This window comes from Rhinoderma darwinii, chromosome 13 (genome assembly GCF_050947455.1).
Source record: "Rhinoderma darwinii isolate aRhiDar2 chromosome 13, aRhiDar2.hap1, whole genome shotgun sequence".
In the NCBI taxonomy this organism is placed as follows: domain Eukaryota; kingdom Metazoa; phylum Chordata; class Amphibia; order Anura; family Rhinodermatidae; genus Rhinoderma; species Rhinoderma darwinii.
In genome coordinates this window covers 66,603,158-66,616,012 of record NC_134699.1, presented here as the reverse complement: position 1 = coordinate 66,616,012, position 12,855 = coordinate 66,603,158, and the positions used below count along the sequence as shown (strand labels likewise).

The 12,855-nt window shown below is 43.9% G+C and overlaps 1 protein-coding gene across 1 annotated transcript; it reads right to left on the bottom strand.

Moving 5' to 3' along the window:
* Positions 1-3,702: 3,702 nt before the first annotated feature.
* LOC142666035 (protein kinase C delta type-like) lies at positions 3,703-9,249 on the bottom strand. Its single transcript, XM_075845902.1, has 4 exons — positions 8,789-9,249; positions 5,899-6,149; positions 5,621-5,683; positions 3,703-5,453 (listed from the first exon to the last, which is right to left on the bottom strand). Exons 1-4 carry the CDS (start codon positions 9,026-9,028, stop codon positions 4,895-4,897), a joined length of 1,113 nt encoding a protein of 370 aa, XP_075702017.1. The 5' UTR covers positions 9,029-9,249; the 3' UTR covers positions 3,703-4,894.
* Positions 9,250-12,855: the final 3,606 nt, after the last annotated feature.

Here is a 12,855-nt window from a genome sequence, read left to right as displayed (position 1 = left end):
AAAATGACTGTCAATCGACATCGATCTGGGGCTCCATGCAAAATCTCACCTCGTGGGGTATCCTTGATCCTGAGGAAGGTGAGAGCTCAGCCGAAAACTACACGGGGGGAACTTGTTAATGATCTCAAGGCAGCTGGGACCACAGTCACCAAGAAAACCATTGGTAACACATTACGCCTTAATGGATTAAAATCCTGCAGTGCCCGCAAGGTCCCCCTGCTCAAGAAGGCACATGTACAGGCCCATCTGAAGTTTGCAAATGAACATTTGGATGATTCTGAGAGTGATTGGGAGAAGGCGCTGTGGTCAGATGAGACTAAAATTGAGCTCTTTGACATTAACTCTACTCGCTGTGTTTGGAGGAAGAGAAATGCTGCCTATGACCCAAAGAACACCGTCCCCACTGTCAAGCATGGAGGTGGAAACCTTATGTTCTGGGGGTGTTTCTCTGCTAAGGGCACAGGACTACTTCACCGCATCAATGGGAGAATGGATGGAGCCATGTACCGTCAAATCCTGAGTGACAACCTCCTTCCCTCCATCAGGACATTAAAAATGGCTCGTGGCTGGGTCTTCCAGCACGACAATGACCCGAAGCATACAGCCAAGGCAACAAAGGAGTGGCTCAAAAAGAAGCACATTAAGGTCATGGAGTAGCCTAGCCAGTCTCCAGACCTTAATCCCATCGAAAACTTATGGAGGGAGCTGAAGATCCGAGTTGCCAAGCGACAGCCTCGAAATCTTAATGATTTACAGATGATCTGCAAAGAGGAGTGGGCCAAAATTCAATCTAACATGTGTGCAAACCTCATCATCAACTACAGAAAACGTCTGACTACTGTGCTTGCCAACAAGGGTTTTGCCACCAAGTATTAAGTCTTGTTTGCCAAAGGGATCAAATACTTATTTCTCTGTGCACAATGCAAATAAATATATATAATTTTGACAATGTGATTTTCTTTTTTTTTTTTTTATATATAATCTATCTCTCACTGGTAAAATTAACCTAGCCTAAAAATTCTAGACTGTTCATGTCTTTGAAAGTGGGCAAACTTACAAAATCAGCAAGGGATCAAATACTTATTTCCTTCACTGTATATGTACCGCTGACCATCAGACTCTGGATACTATGACTCTGGATACTATATGTACCACTGACCATCAGACTCTGGATACTATGACTCTGGATACTATATGTACCACTGACCAACAGACTCTGGATACTATATATACCACTGACCACCAGACTTTGGATACTATATAGACTATGAACCACCAGACTCTGTATACTGTATATATCACTGACCATCAGACTCTGGATACTATATGTACCACAGATAATAATTGGGAACTCAGCACTCCAAGTTATTACGCAATAAGGGATATTTATTTTCACATATAGCGAAAAGTAGTAATTCAAAATAGGTTTAACGTTTCGAGCCATACATTTGACCTTCTTCAGACATGGATTATGTCCGTGGATAAAGATATGCGGCGCTTGCAACCTCGGTCACTTATTGCATAATACCTTGGAGTTCTCAGTTTCCATTATTTATACGTTGGCGTGGAAGCCTACTCACGCACCCTTGAAACACGGAGTGCTGCGGGATCAAGAAAGTACTGTAATATGTACCTCTGACTACCAGACTCTGGATACTATATATACCACTGGCCACCAGACTCTGGATAATATATATACCACTGGCCACCAGACTCTGGACACTATATATACCACTGACACCAGAATCTAGATACTTTATGTACCACGGCCACCAGACTCCGGATACTATATATACCACTGGCCACAAAACTGTGGATACTATATATACCACTGACCACCAGACTCTGGATATTATAAGTACCTCTGACCACCAGACTGTGGATACTTTATGTACCACTGGCCACCAGACTCTGGATACTATATGTACCACTGACTACTGGAAACCACATGTAAGTAGATTGGGGTTAGTTCACCACCACTGGATTAGGGTAAATTCTCTATCGGAGGCGGCTGTATGACAATAGGGACTAGTGATGAGGCCGGTCAGAGTTTGTGTTTAGTCAGTATTCACGTTAGTCGGCAGAGCCACAGGTGGGGTGAAACGCGTGGGATGATGGGGGTGATGGACGGCACATTGAGTGGCCTCATCCTCATGTTCCATTGGTGTCGGTGCTGCAGGTTTCTTCCAGCGACATAACATATATGATCCCCGTATGGTAAGTTCTTTCTTACGTTTTTTCCTATATGACATTTTATGGCCTGTCACATATAGACACATAAAGGTGAGGTACCCACCAGGGCCGTATTTACCATTAGATACCTGCGGGCACCAGATCACTGTAGTACTACCGATAATGAATCCTCTTTCTGTGTGTTTTCCGATTTTATGTAAGTAAAGCTTAATCGCTGTATAAATGAAAAGTTCTACAACTTCCTAATCTACTTTATGTTTCTTAGCTGAGAGCAGGACTAGCGATGTACAGGTTCACTGCATCTGAATGTGAGCAAGAGTGTCCTCATTCACTGACAGCAAACAGATCTTGAAAATGGTGAGTAATTGAAACATAAATGATATTATAAAGTTGTAGAACTTCTCATGTATACAGGAATAAAGTATTTATTATATGGGGGCATGGCTGTAAATATGCCCCCGGATATGAAGACTCCTTGTATAGACCAGTCCTATTGGATCTCTCGGTGTGGACGTCTCTGCAGGGGATTTTTCTTCTTCATGAATGTTGATCTCTGGTGTGAAGGATCTGGTAACAGGAGCATCCATGAGGTGAGGGCCCTGACTGTAGGGGGCAGCATTATAGCCGATCCTCCATCCCCCACTGTGCCCCATTCAGTGTATCCCGTTTAGATAATCCTCCACAATTTAAATAGCCTGTACTTCAGCTCTCTCCTGCACTGATACATTGTAACAAACTCTCACTTATCATTATATAACCATTAAAGCTGTTTTCTGGTTTGGAAAACCCATTTTCAAATGCCCTATTAGGGAATTTGGGGGTAATAGTGTGGGTTCCCCTGTTCAGGAACCTGATTAATTATCCAGAATGGAGAGGGGCTACAAACATCATCTCCTGCTCAGGAGGACCATCACATCCATGTATTACATGCACAGCCCGGTGATTATAGAACTGTGTAATACTTTAATTCGCCTTTAGAGATGCTGTAGGGAAATTAAACTCTTGCAGCAAGTTCCCCCACAGATTACTGGAGCCCTCTAGCAAAACGGTATTGTAAAAACCTGACAACCCCTCTAAGGCTCTGTTCACACCACATTTGGGCTTTAAATCTGACATATACCTTTAAAGTGTAGCTAAACGTTTGACAAGCTTCTGACATGTCATAGTGACATAGTGACACGTCAGAAGATTGGATTGGTGGGGGTCCGAGCACTGAGACCCCCACCAATCACTAGAACGAAGCAGCTGAAGCCCCCGTGTGAGCGCTCAGCCGCTTCGTGTTTGTTCGGCTTTTTCCAGAAATAAATGTATCGGTGAACGGACTCAATAGAAAGTCTATGAGCCGATACATTTTTCCGGAAAAAGGCGAACAGACAGGAAGTGGCTGAGCGCTCACACGAGACCTTCAGCTGCTTCGTTCTAGTGATTGGTGGGGGTCTCAGAGCTCGGACAACATTTACTACACAGACGTCCAATGGGAATAAAGACAAGCACAAAGATGTAGGGGGTAAAAGGAAAGTTTTATTTATAGATAAGGGAAGGTTATATTTTATTATTAGGAAATTATTCTAGAAGTATTAAGATTACTATTATTATATACTGTGTATATGTATGTGTCATCTATTTATCTATTATACTAAACCTATCTAAAGGCTGTGTTGATCCAGAGGAAGGCGAAAACCCCCTGTGAGGAATGAGCCAATTGTCCTCATATTAGGGGGGAAAATTCCTTCCTGACCCCAAATATGGCGATCGGCATAAATCCCAGGATCAAAGGCTGAAGTGTAACATGTGTAATATGGGGAAAGACTAGGGAAAAATTATTCATTTTTTTTATTATTATTTTTAATTAACTACTGTATTTATTTATGTGTAAACTATAAATTGTATTAAATTAAGAATTATTTTTTTAAATTATTTTCTATATATATATTATGTCACTTATGTGTGTTACTACTTATTACTCTATCATCCTAAACCTATTTAAGGCCGTGTTGATCCAGAGGAAGGCGAAAACCCGCTTTGAGGAATGAGCCAATTGTCCTCATATTAAGGGGGGAAAATTCCTTCCTGACCCCAAATATGGCGATCAGAATAATCCCAGGATCAAAGGCTAAAGTCTAATCTAAATGTACTATGCGAATATATGCGTGTGTCTATACTTATCATGTAGTGTGGTGTCTATACTTATTATATAGTGCGGTGTCTATACTTATTATATAGTGCGGTGTCTATACTTATCATGTAGTGTGGTGTCTATACTTATCATGTAGTGTGGTGTCTATACTTATTATATAGTGGGGTGATGTGGGTGATATGAGTGATGTGAGTGATGTGGGTGATGTGGGTGATGTGGGTGCATTACTTACCTGGCCTGTGCTGAGGTGAGATCAGGTATAATGGCCGCTCCGGCCCCAGGACTACAACATGCGGCTATTATTCCTGATCTCCCCAGATGGAAACTAAGCACAGGCCGCTCCTGGTCGGTGTAGAGGATCTTCAGGCTGGAGTGATGTCAGATGCCTGCCCTGGATTGGAGGATGGCAAGTCAAGGCTCTGGTGCAGCAGCAAGATGGCAGAGGTGTGGCATGAAGATGGTAAGGAGAGAGATGATGGTCTGGGCAGCCGAGGTGACATACAGCAGCAGAGACATGTGGCACGGGTCAGGAGGCTTGGAGTTCTGGGCCCTTGTCCTGAGATCTTATCGGGTCCAGCTTGGTGACATGAAGCTGAACCCGGCCAAGGGGTGAAGGGCTTTGTTATTCTCTGGCCACTTCAGATGTTGGTTCTCCAGAACGGGCACAAATGGTGTAAATGGTGGCTGTGCCCTCCTCTCCTGCAGTTCCTCCCAGCCGATGGTGGAGAAGAATGGATGCTCTCTGATGTTCCCGCACACACCGAGGCGCCTCTTAGAATTTTTACGGACCAGTCTCTTGGTCAGATGTTTCACGTCAGGATTAAGCCAAGTTGGAAATTTAGGCTTCGCGGTGGTGATGGCTTTGATAGCCATTTGCCTGACGTGGCCGTTGTAAAATGGGGAGCGTCCGGCTGCCATCCTGGACACCACAATCCCCAGGCTCCACCAGTCAACTGCCGTGCCGTATTTTTTTCTAAGAAGCACCTCGGGGGCCATGTAATGCAACGTTCCCGACACTCCACGGATCTTATTGGAGGCGGTGACGCCATCTTGGGCCAATCCCAGGTCGATGATACGGACGTGGCCATCTGCATCCAACATTATATTCTCCGGCTTTAGATCTCTGCAAAGAAATAAGATGAGAGAATGACAAATCCGCCCAGTGATCCAGGAGACGGGGGATGGGTCATTGCACCACCAAGCAGAATAGCCATTCAGGAGTGTAGGAAAGCTGGGTGCACTGTTTCCAGCATGTAAAGGAGAACGAAAGAAGGGGGAAGTTGTGCTTACCGATGGACGATGTTGTGTCCATGGAGGAACTGGAGGCCACATATCATCTCTGCTGTGTAGAATCTGATGGGGAGAACAGAGCGGAGTCTCAATGTCATGAAATCTTCCTCTATCAATTCCCTAATATCATGTTATGATGGAGTGTGTGCGGTCTCTAGCAGAGAGGAGGCGCTGATTATGGCAGCCTGTATTCTGCATTCTCTGTATTATCCTTCATCTGACCTCCCCCTCACCTTTTCTTCTTTCCACCCCCCTCAGTCTCCTGATTATTTACTCGCCTTACGCTGCCGATGTTCAAGCAGCCGCACATCCTGATCAAAGCCTCCAGGCTGCCACCGGACAGATACTCCGTGATGAAAAATGCCCGCTCCTCAGACTGATGTGCGGCATAGAGGTGGCATAGGAACGGGCAGTGTCTGGCCGCTAGGAGTATCCGCCGCTCTCTCATAATTTCGTCCGCATTGTCCCGTTTGGTGATCATTTTTACGGCCATGTAGGTGTTTCGGCCGGGGACTGATGCCAGGACCACCTGAGGAAAACAAATGGAGATTCCTCATGAGAAGAAGAAGGAACAGGGGTGGACAGAGAGGTGGGTCAGTCGGGTAGTGCCCAGGACTCTACAGCAGAACAAAGCTGAGCTCCCAGCATAATGCAGTGTCTGCTGTTGGGTCCTGTATGGAGAGGTCTTCACGCCTTACCCACATTTGACATAATTATCTTAGTTGGTGGGGGTAGTATGGAGCAAGATCATACGCTATAATAGCGACCGTGGCATCTAAACAGTTAAATAGAGGTAAGCTCCCGCTGTCATCCCATCACCCCTACCCGCAACGCGATCACAGTGTGTAGATAGTTGTCATGGCAGCCAGGGGGCCTAATGAAGACCCCAAGGTCTGCCAACTTGGTCCTCCTACTAAGCTTAATAGGAGGAGGCTAAAAGAACAATTCAAGCGATACATAAATATTGTAGTCTATTGTACAAGCAATCTTACCATCGTATGTTCAACTCCTCTAGTGGGATTTACAAAAAATTTTAAAAACAAAAATCACTTTTCCCCTAATGTCAAAAATAAATAGGCAGAATTGATATTTATAAAAGGGTCAAATTTAAAAATCTAACAGTATTTAATCCGTGTGGTGAAAGCCGTAAAAAATAAATAAATAAACTTTTTTCTATTTCGTTTTGTTTAGCTCCTCGAAAAATTGAATAAAAAGTTAAAAAGTGATTAAAAGTTTTATGTAACCCAAAATAGTACCAATAAACAGTACAGCTCGCCCCACAAAAAACAAGTCCTCACACCGCCCCATCAACCGAAAAAGAAAAAAAATTCTGGGTTTCAGAATATGGAGACACAACAAATTATTTTTTTACAAATTGTTTTTATTGGATAAAAAGTATAAAAAATAAACCAATATAATTTTGGTATCCCCGTTATTGTACTGACCCGCAGAATAAAGGTAACGTGTCATTTTTACCACTTAGTTAACACCATAAAAGCCAAATTCTTAACCCGTTAGTGACCGGCCCATCGTGTTTCTACGTCGGTCACTAACGGGCCTTATTCCGATGCCATAGACTTTTTACGTCGCGGCATCGGAATAAGTAAACAGAGCAGGGAGCTGTCAAATCTCCCTGCTCTCAGCTGCCAGAGGCAGCTGAGGGCTGGGAGCGTCCCTGCTCTGCCGGGTGAGATCGATAATAGTATCGATCTCACCCGTTTAACCCCTCAGATGCGGTGCACAATAGCGAGCTCCCTCTCTCTCCCACCGACACCCGGCGATACGATCGCCGAGTGTCTGTGTCTCTAATGGCAGCCGGGGGCCTAATAAAGGCCTCCAGGTCTGCCTGTAATGAATGCCTGCTAGATCATGCTGCAGGAATGACCTAGCAGATGCCTGTCCGTGTTAAACGGACCGGCATAATACACTGCAATACAGAATTATTGCAGTGTATTATAAATGCGATCGAAGAATCGCATATTAAAGTCCCCTAGTGGGACTAGTAAAAAAGTGAAAAAAAAGTTTAATAAAGTTAATTTAAAAAAAAATGTGAAAAAAAATGAAAAACCCAGCTTTTCCCCTTACAAAATGCTTTACTATTAAAAAAACAAAATAAAGTTAAAAAGTTACACATATTTGGTATCGCCGCGTCCGTAACGACCCCGACTATAAATCTATTACATTATTTAACCCGCACGGTGAACGCCGTAAAAAATGTAATAAAAAACTATGGAAAAATTGCTGTTTTCTGTGATAAAAAGTGATCAAAAAGTCGCATCTACTCCAAAATGGTACCAATAAAAACTACAAGTCTTCCCGCAAAAAAAAAGCCCTGATACAACCGCATCGGCGAAAAAATAAAACCGTTACGGCTCTTCAAATATGGAGACGCAAAAACAGATAATTTTGAAAAAAAAGCGTTTTTACTGTGTAAAAGTAGTAAAACATACAAAAACTATACAAATTTGGTATCGTTGCAATCGTAACAACCCGCTGAATAAAGTTATTGTGTTATTTATACCACACGGTAAACGGCATAGATTTAAGACGCGAAAAAGTGTGGCAAAATGTCAGTTTTTTTTCTATTTCCCCCCAAATAAAAGTTAATAAAAGTTAATCAATAAATAATATGTCCCGCAAAATGGTGCTATTAAAAAATACAACTTGTCCCGCAAAAAACAAGACCTTATACAGCTATGTCGACGCAAAAATAAAAAGGTTATAGCTCTTGGAATGAGACGATGGAAAAACTTAAAAAATGGCTTGGTCATTAAGGTTTCAAATAGGCTGGTCATTAAGGGGTTAAACCAATGGAGGAATTGCCGTTTTTGTTTTTTTTTTGCTATTTCACCTAAAAAAAACAGCCTTTTACAATGTTCCCAGTAAATGATATGGTACATTGAAAGGAGCCATTAAAAACTACAACTCGTGCCCCCAAAAATCAAAATCTCTCATATGTCGACAGAAAAATACTAAAATGAAAAACTAAAGTAGTGGTTATGGGGGCAGGAATACTTCTGGATGTCCTATTAGGCATCCCATAGGAGACTACTACACCCATCATCCATCCAGCATAACATGGTGACAACAGAGAACAATTGATGGAGATAAAAGGTAAACTTTAGGTTTACCACCCTATCAAATGAAATATTTAGATATTATACTCACTTTGCCAAAGCTGCCCCTACCCAGGACCTGGTGGATGGTGAAGCGGCTGATGGTAAGCCTGGCATAGGGGCTGGATGTTCCAGGGTCTTGGCTGCTCCCAGGTCTTGGCTCCTCATCCTCCAATCCTCTGTCCTTGGCTCCTCTCCTCTTCTTCTTGAATCCGGTGACGCTGTCCTCCTCCCTCTTCCTCTTCTCCTCTTCTCTCTTCTCGCCGTCTTCTCCATGTCCATTGGACGCCATTTTCACAAATATCTTCCTACCTGTAGACTTCAGTCCGATCGCTGCCGTCGACAGTTGAAAGTAAACGGCAGTTGGTCGTGTGCAGGTCACATGATGTCAGAGGTCATGGAATCCTCAGGTGGCACCTGCCTGGCAGTAACCTGCTCTGCCATGTCTGATGTGGGCATCATGAGTGCCAGTCTAGTGTCCAGAGCTGTGTTTCCCAACCAGGGTTTCTTATGGCCTGGTCAGGGGTCTGCAGAACACAGTAGCAATACATGGCACTCCTACAGTAGAGATAAACAACGGTTATTTGCTCAGGTTATTGGCAAAACCCTTTTCATCCACAATATAGAATCTGGGTTTATATTTAGGGGTCTGTATTTATTTAGGGGTCTAATCTGGGGTCTGTATTTATTTAGGGGTCTAGTCTGTGGTCTGTATTTATTTAGGGGTCTAGTCTGTGGTCTATATTTATTTAGGGGTCTGGTCTGGGGTCTGTATTTATTTAGGGGTCTGGTCTGGGGTCTGTATTTATTTAGGGGTCTGGTCTGGGGTCTGTATTTATTTAGGGGTCTGGTCTGGGGTCTGTATTTATTTAGAGGTCCGGTCTGGGGTCTCCATTGATTTAGGGGTCTGGTCTGAGGCCTGTATTTATTTAGGGGTCTGGTCTGGGGTCTGTACTTATTTAGGGGTCTGGTCTGGGGTCTGTTTTTATTTAGAGGTCCGGTCTGGGATCTGGATTTATTTAGGGGTCTTGTCTGGGGTCTGTATTTATTTAGGAGACTGGTATGTGGTCTCCATTGATTTACGGGTCTGGTCTGGGGTCTGTATTTATTCAGGGGTCTGGTGTGGGGTCTGTATTTATTTAGGGGACTGGTCTCTGGTCTCCATTGATTTAGGGGTCTGCTCTGGGGTCTGCATTTATTTAGGTGTCTGGTCTGGGGTCTGTATTTATTTAGCGGTCTGGTCTGGGGTCTGCATTTATTTAGGGGTCTGGGGGTCTGCATTTATTTAGGCATCTGGTCTGGGTTCTGTATTTATTTAGGGGTTTAGTCTAGGGTCTGCATTTATTTAGAGGTCTAGTCTGGGGTCTGTATTTATTTAGGGGTCCGGTCTGGGGTCTGCATTTATTTAGGATTCTAGTCTGGGGTCTGCATTTATTTAGGGGTCTAGTCTGGGGTCTGTATTTATTTAGAGGTCTGGTCTGGGGTCTGTATTTATTTAAGGGTTTAGTCTAGGGTCTGTATTTATTTAGGGGTCCGGTCTGGGGTCTGCATTTATTTAGGGGTCTAGTCTGGGGTCTGTATTTATTTAGGGGTCCGGTCTGGGGTCTGCATTTATTTAGGGGTCTGGGGTCTGCCTTTATTTAGGGGTCTAGTCTGGGGTCTGTATTTATTTAGGGGTCTGGTCTCTGTATTCATCTAGGGGTTTAGTCTTGGGTCTGTATTTATTTAGGGGTCTGGTCTAGGGTCTGCATTCATTTAGGGGTCTGGTCTGGGGTCTGTATTTATTTAGGGGTCTAGTCTGGGGGTCTGCATTTATTTAGGGGTCTAGTCTTGGGTCTGTATTTATTTGGGGGTCCGGTCTGGGGTCTGCATTAACTTAGGGGTCTGGTCTGGTGTCTGTATTTATTAAGGGGTCTAGTCTGGTGTCTGTATTTATTTAGGAGTCCGTTCTGGGGTCTGTATTTATTTAGCGGTCTGGTCTGGGGTCTGCATTTATTTAGGGGTCTGGGGGTCTGCATTTATTTAGGCATCTGGTCTGGGTTCTGTATTTATTTAGGGGTTTAGTCTAGGGTCTGCATTTATTTAGAGGTCTAGTCTGGGGTCTGTATTTATTTAGGGGTCCGGTCTGGGGTCTGCATTTATTTAGGATTCTAGTCTGGGGTCTGCATTTATTTAGGGGTCTAGTCTGGGGTCTGTATTTATTTAGAGGTCTGGTCTGGGGTCTGTATTTATTTAAGGGTCTAGTCTTGGGTCTGTATTTAGGGGTCCGGTCTGGGGTCTGTATTTATTTAGGGGTCTGGTCTGGGGTCTGTATTTATTTAGGGGTCTGGTCTGTAGTCTGAATTCATTCAGGGGTCTGGTCGGGGATCTGTAATTATTTAGGGGTCTGGTCTGGGGTCTGCATTGATTTAGGGGTCTGGTCTGGGGTCTGTATTTATTTAGGAGTCTGGTCTGGTGTCTGTATTCATTTAGGGGTCTAGTCTAGGGTCTGTATTTATTTAGTGGTCCGGTCTGGGATCTGCATTTATTTAGGGGTCTGGTCTGGGGTCTGTATTTATTTAGAGGTTCAGTCTGGGGTCTGTATTTATTTAGGGTTCTAGTCTGGAGGTCTGTATTTATTTAGGGGTTCAGTCTGGGGTCTGTATTTTTTAAGGGGTCCGATCTGGGTTCTGTATTTATTTAGGGGTCTAGTCTGTGGTCTGTATTTATTTAGGGGTCTAGTCTGGAGTCTGTATTTATTTAGGGGTCTAGTCTGTGGTCTGTATTTATTTAGTGGTCTGGTCTGGGGTCTGTATTTATTTAGAGGTCCGGTCTGGGGTCTCCATTGATTTAGGGGTCTGGTCTGAGGCCTGTATTTATTTAGGGGTATGGTCTGGGGTCTGTATTTATTTAGGGGTCTGGTCTGAGGTCTGTATTTATTTAGAGGTCCGGTCTGGGATCTGGATTTATTTAGGGGTCTGGTGTCTGTATTTATTTAGGGGTCTGGTCTGGGGTCCGTATTTATTTAGCGGTCTGGTCTGGGGTCTGCATTTATTTAGGGGTCTGGGGGTCTGCATTTATTTAGGCATCTGGTCTGGGGTCTGAATTTATTTAGGGGTATAGTCTAGGGTCTGCATTTATTTAGGGGTCTAGTCTGGGGTCTGTATTTATTTAGGGGTCCGGTCTGGGGTCTGCATTTATTTAGGATTCTAGTCTGGGGTCTGCATTTATTTAGGGGTCTAGTCTGGGGTCTGTATTTATTTAGGGTTCTAGTCTAGGGTCTGCATTTATTTAGTGGTCTGGTCTGGGGTCTGTATTTATTTAGGGGTTTAGTCTAGGGTCTGCATTTATTTAGGGGTCCGGTCTGGGGTCTGCATGTATTAAGGGGTCTGGGGTCTGCATTTATTTAGGGGTCTAGTCTGGGGTCTGTATTTATTTAGGGGTCTGTATTCATCTAGGGGTCTAGTCTTGGGTCTGTATTTATTTAGGGGTCTGGTCTAGGGTCTGCATTTATTTAGGGGTCTAGTCTGGGGTCTGTATTTATTTAGGGGTCTAGTCTGGGGTCTGCATTTATTTAGGGGTCTAGTCTTGGGTCTGTATTTAGGTGTCCGGTCTGGGGTCTGTATTTATTTGGGGGTCCGGTCTGGGGTCTGTATTTATTTAGGGGTCTGGTCTGGGGTCTGCATTTATTTATGGGTCTGGTCTGGGGTCTGTATTTATTTAGGGGTCCGGTCTATGGTCTGGATTTATTTAGGGGTCTAGTCTGGGGTCTGTATTTATTTAGGGATCCAGTCTGGGGGTCTGCATTTATTTAGGGGTCTGGTCTGTGGTCTGTATTTATTAAGGGGTCTAGTCTTGGGTCTGTATTTATTTAGGGGTCCGGTCTGCGGTCTGTATTTATTTAGGGGTCCCCTCTTGGTCTGTATTTACTTAGGGGTCTGGTCTGGGGTCTGCATTAATTTACGGGTCTGGTCTGGGGTCTGTATTTATTAAGGGGTCTGGTCTGGGTTCTGTATTTATTTAGGAGTCTGGTCTGGGGTCTGTATTAATTTAGGAGTCTGGTCTGGGGTCTGTATTTATTAAGGGGTCTGGTCTGGGGTCTGTATTTATTTAGGGTTCCGGTCTGGGGTCTGCATTAAT

Coding starts and splice junctions, on each gene's coding strand:
- LOC142666035 (XM_075845902.1), bottom strand. CDS start 9,028: ATGGCGTCCAATGGACATGGAGAAGACGGCGAGAAGAGAGAAGAGGAG. Junction 6,150..8,788: donor GTAGGGGCAGCTTTGGCAAA/GTGAGTATAATA, acceptor TGTTTTCCTCAG/GTGGTCCTGGCATCAGTCCC. Junction 5,454..5,620: donor GGACACAACATCGTCCATCG/GTAAGCACAACT, acceptor ATTTCTTTGCAG/AGATCTAAAGCCGGAGAATA.